The 17,972-nt window shown below is 28.9% G+C and overlaps 1 protein-coding gene across 1 annotated transcript in view; it reads left to right on the plus strand.

Annotated features, from left to right (window-relative positions):
- Positions 1-13,577: 13,577 nt before the first annotated feature.
- LOC100258101 (regulator of nonsense transcripts UPF2) overlaps positions 13,578-17,972 on the plus strand; it is a 45,449-nt gene continuing 41,054 nt past the window's right edge. Inside the window, exons 1-3 of the mRNA XM_010660161.3 lie at positions 13,578-13,753; positions 14,686-14,784; positions 15,716-15,803. Of these exons, the coding sequence (XP_010658463.1) occupies positions 14,722-14,784; positions 15,716-15,803 (151 nt within the window). The 5' untranslated portion in view covers positions 13,578-13,753; positions 14,686-14,721. The remainder of the gene's footprint in view (positions 13,754-14,685; positions 14,785-15,715; positions 15,804-17,972) is intronic.

Genomic DNA, 17,972 nt, shown 5'->3' on the forward strand with positions numbered 1-17,972 from the left:
AAAATTAATTTATTGATTTTAAACTTTATTTTTATTTTTTTTTCTTATTTTCTTTTCCTCGTATTTTTCTACAAGTTTTTTTTAAACCAAATATAACCAAAATGATTCATACTATATATTAAATCTGAATCCTATAAATTTAAATATTTAAAAAAGTTTTAAAGCTTAATTTAATGGAACCCTCTCAAATTTATATGTTTATTTTTTTTTCAATTTTTTGGCATCTCAACCCCGAGCAGAGGATTATTTAAAAAAAAATCTTATTTATATTATAATTATATAAGAATGACGTGTCAAAATAATAATAATAAACATGTTCTAAAACAATAATTTTGGAATAATAAGAAAAAGGTAACAATATCTTCCGGATTGAAAGCCTAAAAAATCTTATCCATTGATGGCGATGAATTCCTTTCATTTTGAAATTATTATTTAAATAATAATAATAATAAATAAATAAAAACCCTAAAAAATAAGCACGTTCCTAAGGTTGAATTCAACGGATGACGCAACGTCAAATAATTAATATACGCAAGGATTGAGGATATTTTCCTTTGGTCTTTGCTTAAAATCATGTGCCAAGGGGGATGAACCGCTCATGCACATGTGCTACCAGTATGCGTCTCTTTTCACTTGGAGTCTGTAAAGTATCACGAGGCAAAAAAATAATAAGGAAAATATTTTTTTATTTGATTTATTATAAAAAAATAATAATAATAATAAACTAAAATATAATTAAAATTTCATGTCTTTTTTAATTTTCTAATATTTATATAGAAAATAAATAAATGAAATGATTTTGAAAAGTATGTAAAAATAATTTATTAAGTCTAAATTTATTTTTTATTTTATTTGATTTGTCCTTTTTCTCTTTTTAATTTTGTGAAAATAATGAATGGATGTTAAATGGAATAAAAATTGTGATGAAAAAAAAAACTAAAATTTGAATAGAGTTAAAATTGTTAAAAAAAAAAAAAAACATGTATATTTTAGTTTTTTTGGAAAAAAAAAATTGTCTCAAATTTAATGAATTTAAAGATAAAGTTTTCGCCCCAAATATAACTCTTTGAGCAAACTCATCTACTATTGGCTTTTCTACACATGGTTGTGCCTTATTGCTAATCAAAATTTTGGGATAGGAAGTGAGTTCTATTTTAATTTATTTTTTTTATTACCCAAAATATTGGATAATTAAGCAATCCCTTGAATAATTGTGGATGAATAATTTCCAGTTCTAAAAACATTGTTTTTAATTAAAAACTGATTTTAAAAATATTATTACCAAACAAGCCAAAGTGAAAGAAGAGGACGGTACTCATGCAAATCAAGAAAGAGAGGTAGGATTTCACAATGAAAGAGTCTGAAATCAACATTCAAACCCTTCTTATTCACAAGCGCCTTACTAGTTACTTCAACATTCCACTGCGTCACTCAAAACAACATAGAATTTATTCAATCACTGCAAGCCAAACTAGCTGAACCAAAGTCGATGATCACTCTCCTCCTCAGGCTTTGATTTTTCTCGCTGGAAGCGCGCGGCCGCTTTAGCCGGTGGGATTGCAGATTTTTGAGCTTTCGCCACCTTCTCCTTCCTCTGTCTTCCCTGTTCGCACTCCCATTACGGAGAATACCTTCTCTGCCACATCTCCCATCACCCAAGCTTTTACCCGTCCCCTCCTGGGTGGAAGATCGGCCCTTTCTTTCTTCACTGGCTTGGTGGATTTGCTGTCCATGGCGGCTTTCAATCGAAAGGGCAGAAGGGAAGAAGTTTTCAGTGCCTACAGGGACTGAAGCACGGGAAAAGAAGAAAAGCAGATGGAGGTGGGTGTGGTGGTCAGACCAAGGAACTTGGTGGGGATCTATATAAGGTCTTAGAAGCCGACGGGTGAGGTGTCACCGCACCCAGTGTGAATCCATCGAGTTGAATTTGACTAATGGCTTTTTTCCTTAGGTGAGCGCCTCCAAGTCTCTACAAGCAAACAACGGCATCGGCAAGCGGATTTGGATTCATGTCCCACTTACTAATACCACATTTTCATGTATTCACTACTCACTTTAACCGATCAATTATTCTTCATATTTATACACTTATCTTTTAAAATATCTTTTTTAAAAAGTGAAAATAATAAATAAATAAAAATTAAAACATAATATTTGGGAACACTATTTAAAACAAATTCATAAAAAATCCCCTTCCATAATATAAAAGATGCTTTAAAAATATGGACACAGTTTTTTGTTTTTAAAAAATAAAAAAATTGTCTTAAAAATAATTAATTCTCCAACAAGGGCTTAACTTTTTTTGTGAACCAAACTAAAGGGTAGGAGCATTTTCAAGTGACGGCACATTCATCCATTAGTACCGAACTCCATATGTTTTTTAATTAATAGGTTAAAAATAATGAAATAATCCTCATATTTATGAAATTAAACCCTCCTATGTATTTATTTAAAGAATAACTCATTTTTGACATAAATGTCCTTAACTATTTCAAGTATTTATACGTACATTTTAAAAGAAATTATTAATTTTACAATAAAAAATAAGGATATTTTGATGAAAATGAAACCAAAAAATGATGGAGAATTAAATTTCTAAAATCAGGTTTTCAATGACCCTTTTAATCAATTAACATTATATTTTTTCATTTAGTGGGCTATTTCCTAGAAAACTCTACCTATCTATGAACTAGGGTTTAGGCCCGGACAAATAGAATAATACAAAAGATACATGCCAATTTTATATACATATAGAAAGATTCATTGTCTGCTAATGGCCACATTACTAACTAAATAACTAAAAGAACTGTTTACCCCCAATTCCCAAGTATTTAAAAAGAGGCAAGAAGAAGCCAACTTCCACCCAAACTTGTCTTCATTTTTTTTTAGTTTATAACAACTACCTACCGTCTCAGGATAGAATTTTCAACCATATTCTAGAGGGTTTTTCTCTTTCTTTCTCACTTTTGGCTTTTTTTTCCTTGTCATATTTTTATTCAACAAAAAGTATTCATATTAAGGATAAGGAATAACAAACTGAAATTCAATTCTACATGGGAAAAAGGAGAAGAAAAGAAAAGAGAAGAAACAGGGGAATCTGCAACTACAGAGCCAATCCCTGTGTGGATCATCTCCTCCAACCAGATAACCCACATTCTAAATCTTTGAAAGACAAGGAAAATGAAACTTACAGGGCTAAGACTTTACAGACCTATGCTAAATAAACTATACTGTAATTTCCCAAACCAGAGAGATCCATTTTTCTATGATAAAAATGTTATTTTCTTCAACACCCATCTTTTCATCAGTGAAAAGAATCTGAGAATCTATCAGACTGCAACTAAAAGGGGCAGAATTTTGAGGTTCTGCTTTTAGTTATTGGTATTCAGGCATCATCATCCTGGTCACAAATCTGAGACTTCCCATTGGAAGCGCCTGCACAAGGAGGGTTTGTCCACCGACTCCACCCTGAGCTTCCTGTGCCACCTTCTTTCTTTTTTCCCAGCCCTGCTACTGATGCTGCCCCCGTTACTTTCTTCGCCAAGATCCCAAAAATCTTGCCTTTTATGCTTCCTCTTTTCGGTGGAATCCTTGCTTTCATTTTCTTCTGGGGACTCGTATCTCCAGTGTCCATTGCTTTGAATTATGGAGAACACTGAAATCGAAGTGGAAGGATTTGTGACAAAGCAGCAGAGAGAGAAACAGGGGAGCGAAAGTGCCTGTTTTCTATAAAGGAGAAGAGAAAAAGAAGGAAAACCAGAGAAAGTGAGGAAAAGACTGGTGAGACGGGGGTATATAATATGACGTCGTGGGGGCACAAGCCAGTTCAGTCAGAAGGGTTCCCACAGTGTGAACAAGACTCAAGTGGGGCTTGAATTCAAAACCAACAAATGAAAATTCTTCTTCTCATTTGGAACTCTCTCTCTCTCTCTCTCTCAAAGGTACACCTCACCCATAGCTGTTTTCCTCCAGATGATAGTGTGGTATCACATAGGATGACTTGGAAGGTTTATGGATATGTTGGGTTGTCATCTTCTCAAGTCTCAATAGTGACAACAATGGCTCAGAAGAAAACTCACTTTGAAACCCGTTCACACTTCTGTAAAATATATGAGAGGGACAGAATCTAAATCATAAAAGATAATGAGAGAGATAGGCAAGCTATATGCAAATAAATTAAAATACTCAAATAACCTTTTTGGACTTATATGTAAATGGGGAAATAAATTTGTAAATTATGAAAAGACCCGTTAAATCAAGTTCTGATACTATGTTAAAACCCATTAATTATTCTAAAAATTTGAACTTATAAGATTTAAGGTCGATATACATATAATACTCTTTAACAAACTCCCACCATTCATTGAATTTGGCATGCCTCCCTGGTATGAGAAGCACAGGACTCTTCCATAGAACCTTCGGGGAGAAAATTGAATGAAGGAGAAGAATTTTCAGAGCATATATCTGGAAAATTAGGCACCATTTGATGTGAAGTGATGAAGAAAAGGATAAAGCCTAGTCAAAGTCAGCTACTCTCTTGGAATTTCTTTATTAATGCTTCTGCTATATAGACTTTATTTCAAGTGTGAAAGCAGAAATCTTAGCCGACCGCATAGTCAGCTAAGATAGTGTCAAGAAAAGGATGTCAGTAGGACCCTTTTTTCCACGGCCAATTTACCACCCACTTGATGGTGTTTGAAAAAAATAGGAAGTGATAGTTTAACGTAAAGACTTGAATATTTTTACCTCTTTATGCTCTTTGATTTGTACATCCTTGTGATCATGGAAAATTCTTCCTTTGATTTGTACATCTCTAGTGACCATGGAAAACCAAGGATGACAAAATTGACTCTATATCAATTTGATATATCACAAAATGGGGAAGTCGGTATTGAAATTTAGAGTATTTTATGAGTTATCAAAAAAATAGTTAAACATCATTAATGAATTACTTTTTCAAAAGAATGTGGTAATTTGTAGAGTCTTGATTCATAGAATATCATAATTTTAAAACTCATTATATATTTATATTCCCCTAATTTACTATATTTATGTGTAAAACCGAAGAAAAAATTCTCCAAAAAAGTAAATAAATAAAAAGATATTGTATCCTTGTGCATGTCATTGCATTGTTCCTTTGATTTGGATGTCTTTCATGTCCGTGGAAAACGATAAAATTGACTATCTATCAATTTGATATATTACAAAATGGGGAGTGTCTCTCACCCCCATAGGACGAGAAAAATGACTATATAACAATTTGAAATATCACAAAATGGGGAACATTGATATTGAAATTTAGGGTATTTTATGGGTCATAGAAAATCATATAAATATCATCGTTGGATTACTTCTTCAAAATAATGTAGTAATTTTATATCATATGACTTTTTCTAAAATTGAAAATATTTATATATGTTTTATAAAATTCAAAATATTTATACATTTTACAATTTAAAAGTTCAACTATCAATTATTTTTCGAACTGCTTTTGAGAGGAAAAAAAAATTAAATACAAATCAAATTTATAAACATAAAATTATAGAACATGTTATCTAATGACTATTGTTAAAAGGGAGTATTTATTAATTAAAATTCAAATTTTATAAAGTTCATACTATGTTACTAGTGGTTATAGAATATAAAAGTTTAAGAGACAATTATGCTTTAAGGGCAAATAAAACCAATAATGGGCCTAAGATTCAAAAAATGTGTAAAATTCAGTTCAAAGGTTAACAAGCATTTATGATTGAGTTAAAATATATGATTTTTTTTTTTCATAATGTCAAAAAAAAAAAAAAACCATGGATATGAAAATTATATAAAATGAATTTATATTATGTGACTATATTGTATCATTTATCATGTACCCTACTTCTTTTTTTTTTCTTTAGATTTTAAATTTTCTAGTGATTTATTTTTTTAATAATAAAAATAAATAAATAAATTAATCTCAAGTACAAAATAAAATCTCTTGATTTGAAATGTTTATCTCAATGTATAACTTTAACAAATTTTTCAAAATACAATTTAAAATGAAAATATTAATTATTTTTTAAATGTTTTCAATATGATTTTTTTTATTTCATTTAATAACAATATATATATATATATATATATATATATATATATATATATATATATATATATATATATATATATAGGATCAAAATTCTAAAATATATACAAAAAAATCTAAATAAAATAATAATTGCTTTCTTTCAAACATATGAAAATTACATTTAAAAAATGGTATTATCAATATTAAATTTTAATGAAAATTTTATTAATTACTTTCAACCACGTTACTAAAATTTTATATTATTAATAATAAAATAAAATAGGAAAATAAAAATAAATTTAAATTATAGAAAATATTTGTTTTTACTTAAAAATTAACTTAAATTAAAAAAATATAACCAAAAGTCTATTAACATGTCCATTGTGCTTTCCTTTTTCAAATTTTTTTAATAAAAAATATTTTTTAAAAAATAAAAAAGGTGAAATAAATGTGATACTTTGAGATAAAAAAAAAGTAAAAAAGAAAAAGAAAAATATATATAAAAGTTAAAATTAAATAATCAAAAGGATGAGATCCATAAACATATTTATTTTCCTGATTTCTTTAGGGATGTTTATGTTTTTCATATTTCATATCCTTATTATCAACTACGTTAGATATGTGAACCTTAAATCTATAATCTGTTTTAATTAATCCTAAATCATGATTGTCCCAAACTTTAATATAAAACTTTTCCCAATAAAAAATTAATTTTTTTTGTATATTAATGAATATTTTTTATAAGTAAAATGCTATCCATGTATATCGAAAAGAAAATAACAATAACTCTAAAATAAAAATTTATTGAACAAATTAAAAACCAGCTTGATTAGTGAATATTTCATTCAAAATTTCAATTATCGATTTATTTATTTATTTATTTATATTCTGTAAAATTCAACTACCGATATCTTAATTACAATTAAAGTTTTCATCGTTTTAGACAACTATATACCCATAAAAGGAAAAAGCATAAGGAGACTGCCACAAAATTTGCTTGCCACGTGAACCAAACGATGTATTTCAAACCTAAAATATGTACATGAGATTATGTTTATTCTTTAAAATCAAATGACTAATCATTTAGGACAAAAGCATCAGCAGCAGTTATGCCTCAAAAATTTCACATGTGTTGGGGGAACTTAAAGATGGAAACTATGGGTCATATGTTAGACAATGATTTAAGAAAGTGTTTCTAACTTTTTTCAACACTTAAGAATTTGTATCATTCAAGTATTAGGAATGTTATAAACGTTTTTTAAAATTACTATCAAATATACTCTTAATTTAAAAAATGATTAAAAAAAAACATTAGGTATTTGATTTTTAGGAAATACTTTTAAAATTTTAAAAAATCATTTATAATATTAAAAAATCACTTTTCCTTTTTTTAAAAAAAAAAAAAAATACTTTATAGGTAATTTTTCTAAAAGCACTTCCAGATAAAACATTTGTACTCAAAACATTTCGAGTAGAAACAATGTAAAACGCACTCTTAATTATTGGATTGCTTTGCGAGCAAAAATAGAAATGAAAAATTATTGGGAATTTGATGGTTAAAAGTTTAAAATTTATAAAAATAAAAATAAAGTAAAATATTGTATTGATTTGGTAAGCCAACAAATATTATGAAGTAAAAAAATTCATAATGAATGGAAACCACAAGGTACCAAGAAACGACGGCATAAAATTCCCTTTAGATTGAACACTTGGCGAACGGCCAAGGAGCCCTAAATGAGAGGACAAGAGCTCTCATATTTGTCATGTTTATCATGATAAGAGGCATTTTTTGGAATGAAGAGGTGTCACTTTCCAAAGTCCAGACCAGGGCTGCAGGCACCATGGCCACAGGATGATGAGTCCAAAATGCATCACTAATCATTCAAACCCTAACTTTTGTGCCACAACAAGATGTGGACGCCATGAGATGCCTACTAATATCAGACTCTTTTCATACTTTCTACCCCAATCATTCACTTCAGTCTATATCAACTATAATCCCTCCCTTGTGAACTCCACAACGAACTATCCAATTTCAGCACTGCTCTCTCTCCCTCCCTCCCTCTCCCTCTCTCTCTCTCTGCGAAGCGAAAATGGTAACAACTTTCTCTATACAATAAAAATTTATTAGAATGGAAACAAATTTTTGTTAATAATAATAATAATCTCTCTCTACGAATCACCGTTCCCGTCCCATAATTACTTGATACCTAAAGTCTTTGGGTTAAAATAAAGACTTCAACATTTTTATCTATTTTTACTTTTTTTTTTTTCAAGGAAGAGATATCGTATCCTTGTGTGTGCACTTGCATTGTTCCTTTGATTTGGACGTCTCTTGTGTCCATGAAAAACCAATGGTGGCAAAATTGACCATATAGCAATTTGATGTATCACAAAATGAGGAGCGTGGATATTGAAATTTAAGGTGTTTTAGGAGTCATATAAAATTATTTTCGAAAACAATTTTTAAAAATAGTTTTTGAAAAATATTTTTTTGATATTTTGTATAACAAAAGTTTATTTAGAAACTTAAAATATTTTTAATCTATTTTTAATATTTTAAAAATTAGTTTTTATATCTAATGTTTTATTTTGAAAAATCATTCTACACCTCTATCTATTTCTTAATAGTTCAACAAAGTCATTTATTTATTTTATTAAGGCCTTGTTTGGTAACTATTTTTTAAAATTATTTTGAAAAATAGTTTTTGAAAACTGTTTTTTGATGTTTTGTAAAACAAAAATCTGTTTTGAAACCCAAAATGTTTTTAATATTTTTAAATATATTTTTAAAATATTTTTTTTATCCATAACTTTATTTTTAATCATGATATATATATTTATATAATTATTTTTTTAAAACATCTTAATACAACTAAAAAATGTTATTTGAAAACACCACATTTTTTGTTTTTTGATAACAAAAAATAGAAAAATGCTCTTGGAAGCAATTCCCAAATAGGGCCTAAGCTTCTATTAAAATATTGTATTGATTTGGTAAGCCATCAGTATGTAATTAATATTCTTGAATATTTCAAAATGTTAACTTTTGTATTTTTATGATCAACCAAATTTGGATAGTTCAATTAGTCTCATAAGGAAAATATTGTAATCATAATTAAATCTTAGTTCAGTCATTTCATTTATATATGTTAACATTTATACAAGTAAAAATTTTCATAATAAAACTTTATAAGAATGGAAACAAATTTTTGTCCTACTTCTATTTTTATTCCCAAGAACCACCAAAAATATAAATAATAATAATTCTGATATGTAAAAACCCTAAACTTGATAATGTCAAGATTTTGAATTTTTTAAAAGTTTTGAGTTGAATTGTGATTTTTGTATATAAAACAAGTTTTATTTTTTCTTTGTTCCTTGTTAGCACAAACAATGAATTTTACGTTTTGGCTTTATTTGATTATCGAAAAGTATCAAAGATAGAAAAAATGTTAAGAAAAATAGTTTTGGTTTTCCCATATTTGATTTCATCATATATATATATATATATATATATATATATAAAATCAAATATTATTAATATTCCTCAAAATTTTATATATTTTAAAATTATTTAAATCGAGAAAAATAAATAAAATTAGTTTTAAAAAACAGTAAAAAATAATTTATTAAATTTAAACCTTTTTTTTTCTTCCTTCTACTTTTCCTCTATATTTCCTTTCTCTTGCAATTTTTCCTCAATCTTTTCATGGCTAACACTTAAATGAATTGGAAATAAAAAAAAATATGAATTTCAAATTCTCATTTCTTATTCCAATTTTTGGTTCCTCCTCGATATCTATCCATTTAGCTTGATTAACTAAAACACAATAAGAGTGTGTTTGATAGTAATTTTAGAAAGCGTTTTTAATATCTTTAAATATAAAAAATTTTAAGTATTAGAAAGATTAGAAATACTTCCTAAAATCGTTATTAAACATACTATAAGAACGTATTTGATAGTAATTTTAAAAAGTATTTTTATCATCTTTAATATTGTGAAAGATAAAAAATTTTAAATGTTTAAAAAACTATAAATACTTCATAAATTCATTGTCAAACTTACTCTAACTTATACAAACATATTTGGCGAAAACTTCAAATTAACATGTGTAATAAAACATTTTTTTTTCTTTCCACATCATACTTTCCATACATTGCATACTCATTTTCTCAACACATAGAAGTCAACTAATCCTCTTGTTTGTGGGGTTTAGCATCATCGTCATCAAGCTTAGAAGCCGGTACAAAAAAATTTGGTTTTGATCTTATTCTGTACAGAGGCGGACCCATCTTGTAATTAGCTTTTGACATTGTAGAATATCTTGGTTCCCCTAATAGCGAATGAGTACCGTCTTCGTCGATATCTGCAGAAACCTTTGACGCTATGAGGATCATCATCAACATGACAATGAAACTCATTGAGATCTTTTGGTTTGAAGTCGCCATGTTGAGTGGGGCTCAAGAAATGTTGGCTGAAAAGGATTTATTAGTGAAAAGATGGCTCATTCTGAAAGCAAGGAATGATGAGTGAGATTTTATAAGGGGGGAGGAGGGGGTGTTTGGATGGAGTTAAAATTGGTGGAAAGTTGTTTTGATGGTTATTTTGGGGTTTGATTTTGTTGTTGAATGGCAATTATGTCTTGGAGATTTGGTCAATTTTAATTCCAAGAATTACGGATAGCCATTAATTCTAATTACTCCAAATAGTCACAACTTACGGAAGAGGAAATTTTTTTTTTTCGAAACGTGTAAATAAATTTAAATTTAAAATTTTTAACATACAATTTCTTTTTTCAAAAGTAAAAAAAAAAAAAAAAAAAAAGTAGGTTGCAACTTCGACAGGTTGATTGAATTAATGACTAATTTAAATTGAATATGAATTAATAAATAATTAATTCAATCTCAACCGTATTGAAACTCTAACCCAAGATACTCAATTCAAACATAATTGAACTTAATTTTTTTTTTTTTAACTTAGATTGAATTTGAGTTAATTGAGTTAAACTCGGGTTGGTTGGATTAAATTTGGGTTAATAGGATTATATAATTCAAAACTTATCTATAATGATTTTTAAAAAACTTTATATATATATATAAAGTGGTGAATAAGATAAAATTTTAAAATAATAATAAAAAAATGAATAAGTTTTTGTATTTGTTCCAAAAAATGAAAAAATATATGATATAATTATAATGTGATTTTTAAAATTTTTTAAAAATAAATATTATTATACATAATAATAAATATTATAAAAAATATTAAATCGGATTTAAGTTAGATTGTTATTTAAACCTTAGTTTAAATCCAACCCAAATTGAGTTCGAGTTAAGAAGACTTAACCCAAACTAAACCAAAAAATTGAAAATGTTTAGCCAAACCCATTAAAACATCGGGTTGGATTCTAGTTGGATTGGATCAACTTATTCAAGTTGCACACTTTTTTTTTAAAAAAAAAAGAAAAAATAGTTTTAAAATTTTTACAAAAGAAAAAGAAAATTTTGAATTAACAAAAATGTAAAATTATATTTGATTTTTGAAAATTTTGAAAGAAAATACTAAGAAAAGAAAATAAGGAGGAAAACTAGAAGAAAAAAAAAATATTTTTATATGTTTCTTTAAATTTATTTTACTTATTTTCTTTTATTACGTAAAAATTAAATAATTTTAAAATACATAAAATTAATTTTAATTATATTTTGTTTTCTTCTATACTTTTCTAACCAAATATAATAAAACTATTTTTCTTAACTTTATTTTACGTAAAAATTAAATAATTTTAAAATACATAAAATTAATTTTAATTATATTTTGTTTTCTTCTATACTTTTCTAACCAAATATAATAAAACTATTTTTCTTAACTTTATTTTTTTTATTTCTTTAATACTTTCAAGAAACCATACAAAGTCTAAATGAAAAAAATGTCAATGAAAAGACACATTCAATTGGAATTGAAATTACAATACTTTTATAATGTACTTATTTTTGCTTTAATTTTATATACTCCCTTTTGGATGGTAAAATTTAATTAAAACATCAATTTAAGCATAGCATATTCCTAAGACTAGATAACATGAGTATCCATTTTTATAATTATCGAAAGATAGACAATAAATATAGTGAAAATACATATTCTTTGGAAGGTTTTATAATTACCATTTTCAATGATCCAAGACAAGAAAAATGATTATTTATTAGAAGAGAACTTTTTAAAAAATGACATGGAAATAACTAGAAAACAATCGATAAAACTTGGATGAACTAACAAAAATCAATTGAAAATCTCAAAAATTTAATTGGACAAACATGAATCGCATGATACATCAAAAATATTTGAAGGTACATTTGGATTCACGGTATCGGAAATAGAAAAGGTGAGTTTGTAGAGACTCATGTAAAATAATTACAAAATAGAAATCCCTAAAAATAATTCTATTGGAAGAGAACTTTTAAAAAAAATGATGTGGAAATAACTAGAAAACAATCAATAAAACTTGAATGAACCAACAAAAATCAATTGAAAATCTCAAAAATTTAATTGGACAAACATGAATAGCACGATACATAAAAAATATTTGAAGGTACATTTGGATTCTCAATATCTAAAATGGAAAAGGTGAGTTTTTAGAGACTCGTGAAAATAATTACAAAATAGGAATCCTTAAAAATAATTCAAGTTTCATATACTCACGGTTTAAATATAATACCTAAATGATCAAATGTAGTATCTATATCACTAAAATGTAGTATTTGAATAGTTAAAGTATTACATTTGACCAAAAAGTCCATGAAATGCTAATTATTTGTAGATAAGTGTTTGAAATTTATATTTTATAAACTTAGATTCTTATTTTATGGTGAAGAAGAAGAATAAAAAGTTTTTATGCTATGAATAAGGTAATATTAACCTTATAAAATTTTTTTAGCTTTAAGCTATGTTTGGTTCAAAAAAAAAAAAAAAAGGTAAAGAAAATAATTTTCTTATGTATGATTTTATGGTAAAAAATCCTAATAAAAGTAAAGTATAATTAAAATTATTAAAAATTTATATGTGAAATTATTAAATTTTTATATAAAGAAAATTAAATAAGTAAAAAAATAAAAATAATTTATTGAATTTAAATCTATTTTTTATTTTTCTTCACTTTTTTATTTTATTTTATTTTTTTCTTTATTTCCTTTTTCAGATATATTTTCTAAAATTTTTGAGTAACCAAACATCACCTTAAATTTAAATTTTCATATACTTTAGACCATAAATTAAGGCAGAATTCATCCAAATATATACCTTATAAACAACATTTTATGAATAATTTTAAATCTTGTGATTGATTTTCTTCATGAATTGTATTAATTTAATAAAAAAATAATCTTTTATTAAAATAAACTAGAATAAAAAATTATCATCACTAAGGCAGGAAAGCCACGTCGGATGCGACGTTTCGGTATGTAATGTGGGGCCGATGTTCTGACGTGTAATTATGTGCCACGTGGTAGAGAAGTATCCCGTATGGACAACCCTTGCTCTGAGACAAGCGGCCTCGCACCCACCCACACCCAAGTAAGTTCCCATTTGGGGGTTTCGTTCCAGACTAGGGGTTAGCCTTTCTCTTTCTCTCTCTAAACGACTCGCCGCTGTGCTGACAGAGACTTTCCCTACTTGTTCTCCGGCGACTCTCCGACCAGGTACAGCCCTACCTCCACCTTATTTTTTTCTCTCCCTTTTCTCGTTTCCCATTACCAGGATCTTCGATACTAGCCGTGAGCAATCTCGTGTTTCGATTCCATTTTCCAATCATATTCGCGTCGTTGCAGTTCTGTCTCTACTCAATTTCCGTTAATTTTGTTTTATCTAGTTGAAATTGGATTCGTTTTACGCTATTTTCCTTCTTTTTTTCTTTTATGTATCCTAATCCAACCCAGGATTTGGTGAAATAAATTTTTTATTTGAGTAATTTAGTTCCGATTACATTATGCTTTTCAACTGGTTGTTTGGAATAAGGGAAATAATCCATAATCATTCGCTCAGAATATATGTATTCTAGCTCATTTTGTGATTGTTGTAATGGATGTAGTGGTTATTCGGACGAGGTTCCGCAATTAATTAAGAACAATCAAATTGTCTTTTAGGGTTTGTAGAGGGGGGTATGGACATCTCAAAATAGGAAGCCAAAGCCATAGTCTCTCTTTTTGCAAGCTTGTGGGCCTTCAAATCAGCCAAACCTAGAAAGTTAATAGAAGCTATGCCTAAAATCCACTGAGAGGTTACTAATCAGTTTATATTGGATGAACAAGTGGGCATATTTTGTTGGAGGCCTTTGCTCCTTCACTTGACGTTGACTGAAGAATACTTTCTTTGGAATTTCTATTACAATTGGAAATGTAAAATTAATGAAAATTTTGTTGTTGAAATGTATGACATATTTATTGGGCAACTTGGCAGTTTTCTAGAATCAACTGGAATACTGCCTAGTTTGCAAAGATGTTTTGACCATTGAAGAGGATTTCTAGTTTCTACAATGGTTTACTGCATGTTCAATATTGCATTTCTGTTTTGTTTGCCTTGTGTTTGGGTGCAAATATTTTGCTTATTAATCCATTTGTTGCTTATTATACAGGTGTCTGTTGAGCCATTGAGGAATAAAAACAGGATAATGGATCACCATGAGGATGACTGCCGTGTTGGAGGTGACCATCATGGAAAGCAAGATGGCGAGGTGAGATATCAGTATTAGTATTTGATTCTTTGAACCTATGATTAATGACTTGGACAATTTGAGGCCTGCTGAACAGTTTAGTTAAATTTACCTGGTTTATAATCCAGAACTGTTATCATTTTATTTCACTTACTAAGAAGAATTTGTCTAGGTAACTAAGTGTGTGTTTGGATACAAGACCTCTTAGAGATTTATTTTAAAAAGCTAATGGTTTTTAACACTGTTTAAAGAAAATTGAGGTAGTAAAATTTTTTTAATACATAAAGTTTTAAAATTTTGGAAAGTGATTTTTAAAGACATAGGCTCAGCCTATATTTTTTGTATGACAGTTTCACTTTTTATATGGAAGTTCTTACTACTTTTTTTTTTTTGGTAGATAAAAAGATGTATATATAACGAAAAGAGGAAGCACCAAAAGCAGTGCCCTCAAAGTATACAGGGAGTATACAAAAGAAGCCCAAAGGTTCAAACCGAAGGGGCAGGGATAGAAACAAAAAACATCACCTGCCCTTACTTAGAGCTTAACCAATCAAAGAAACTTACAAGAGAAATTACATACAAAAAATTTTTCAATCTTTGGAGCGAAAGCGCCTCGGTACCAAAAGTTAACATATTCCTTTCCTTCCAGACTGACCAAAACTGTGTGTCCAAATGGACACTAAGTTAATTTGGTAGCTCAGGAAGATTTTAGAAACTACGTAACTTTGATTTTGTGGCTTAGACCTTGCATTTAGTCAAGGTTTTCCATATTCCATATATCCAGTGGAATTGGAGTCACCATTGTATGAGTACTAGTTTTGCTTTCTCACATGGTGAAGGTTTATTCTTTTTTAACATTATGACTGAGTATTTTCCTTGTTCACTTGGCCCCCTATATCTTATGGGTCTCACTTTTAGGAAGGAACTTTGTTAAGATGGTTTTCTGTTTCAGGAAGCCGTTGCTCGTCTAGAGGAATTTAAGAAATCAATGGAAGCAAAAATGGCCCTTCGTCGGACTAATTTGAACCCTGAAAGGCCTGGTTAGTAAAATTGCAAGAATTTGAGGCTTTATTGTGCACATTATCGTTTACCGGTTATTCTGATTAAAAAAAGTACTTAGTTAATAATCTAATGTCAAAGTTATATATAACCTTTGCTAATTATTTATTGAAGAATTTTTTTTGTTTCAATGGGAAAAGAACACACTTGTTGATTACTTCATGTTTCCTACTTAACTTAATTACATAAGTTACAAAGGAAAGCTAATCATGCTCTGGATAATTAAGACTTAAAGTTTGTTAAATGTGCTAGAACCATTATCACTAGTTTTTTGTGCATTAATTTGTGTATATGTGTGAGGGTGGATGCGTGTGTGTTTTACCTGTGAATATTTAATGTTATCTACATAAGTGGAAGCCCGAGTGTCTCATTGAGAGTCCTACCTGCCCCAACCTTGTCGCTTGTTGAGTCTCTCTTTCAAAATTTCACATATTTTCATCTCAAAAGAAGTGCTGCATTGCCGCTTATATCCATGTTTTAGTTGTTGTTGCTTCTCAATTGTAGAGTTATTCTAGAATTATACTGCCACTTTGTTTGGGGGTGTTCCATTAAGTTATAAGTGAGTTGGCATCTTATTAAGAATTGGGAACCATTTAATACTCACGGTTGAAATTGTATTTTCAGTCGTTAGGTTCAAAAAGGCTTTGGGAAGACTGAGTAAGAATTTGCATGTGAACTTGGGAAGTAATAAATGAAATTCTGTATGCTGGGTTAATATTTTGCATGTACAATGAAGGCAAAAAAGGAAATTTTTAAAAGATAGGCTAGTATTTCGCATGTGAATGAAATTAAAATGATGCAGAAATGGAATTTTTGTTCTGTAGGAAATTGGGTGAAGTGAAATTTCTGTTCCAATAGGTTATACCAACAGTGTGCATGGATGTGTGCTGTTTGTTCACTACAATAGTTTCAGTTTATGAGATCGAAATAGGGATAAATAGCATGTTAGAAATTATAGAATCATGCTTTAGAATCAAAAAGTTTTAGGATATGAAAAACTAAAGGAGATTATATGGAATGCGAGTCTAGTAAAGCAAGGACTAGAAACACTATGGCTAATATATACTTAAAATGGACTATTTAAGTTAATTTGAATTGTTCATCTTTACATATGGGTGAATTTAATTTCCAAGGGATGGTTTATTTAAGAAAAAGGTAGGGAACGTTGTTCATGGATTAAATGTGGGATGGAGAAATTTGGAAACTATCATATAGGTGTTGGGGGATGCAGGGAATATCTTATAAAAAAAAGGGCTGCCATGATTTATGGTGCAGAGTGATGGGCATCTAAGGATGGCACAACTGTGAAATTAGTGTTGCTGACATGATGGTAAGGATAGAATGAATGGTGTATCAATGCCCACACTCTTTTATCTGTTTGGTGCATGATACTGAGTTTCTTAAATATAAACACAAATGTTGCCTTGAGAAGCTTTTTTTCTTTTTGATAGACAAAGAGAAAAAATTAAATTAAAACACGCCAAAATAGGGGGCGCTCCCTACGTACACAGGCAATATACAAAGAAAGTCAAACCCAAGGCAACAAAAGAAGGAAAAAAACCTATAAAGGAAAAAGTTAAACAACAATCCAATCAGCCAACAAATTCAGAAAAGAGAGATAGTCCAGGTCCAGAAACTGTTGAGACCACTCAAGAAGAGACCGAAGAAAGCGATTCCTCAAGCTCGTATCTGACATCTCTTCCTCTTGGAACATTCTTCGATTTCTCTCTCCCCAAATACACCAAAACAGACAAATAGGCGCTATTCTCCAAACTGCACTCCTTTTCTTCTCTAGTCCCTTAATTTTCCATTCAAGAAGCAGATTTCTCACTGAATCCGGGAACACCCACACCAACCCAAAAGAAGAAAGCAACAAAGACCAAAGCTCCCTAGTCTTACCACAATGAATTAGAATGTGGTCCGCCGATTCCTCATTCTCTTTACAAAGATTGAATCTATTAACCATAGACCAACCCCTCTTCATTAACATATCTACAATAGAAATTTTACCCCAAACTGCTTCCCAAGCAAAAAAACGAGTTCTTAAAAGGGCATACGAACCCCAAACCACCTTTGTTGGAAATAAGGGGCTGTTCTCATCCTTTAAAGACCTATAATAAGATTTAACACTAAACTTTCCTTTCCTCTCA

Source organism: Vitis vinifera, chromosome 13, assembly GCF_030704535.1.
Source record: "Vitis vinifera cultivar Pinot Noir 40024 chromosome 13, ASM3070453v1".
In the NCBI taxonomy this organism is placed as follows: Eukaryota; Viridiplantae; Streptophyta; class Magnoliopsida; order Vitales; family Vitaceae; genus Vitis; species Vitis vinifera.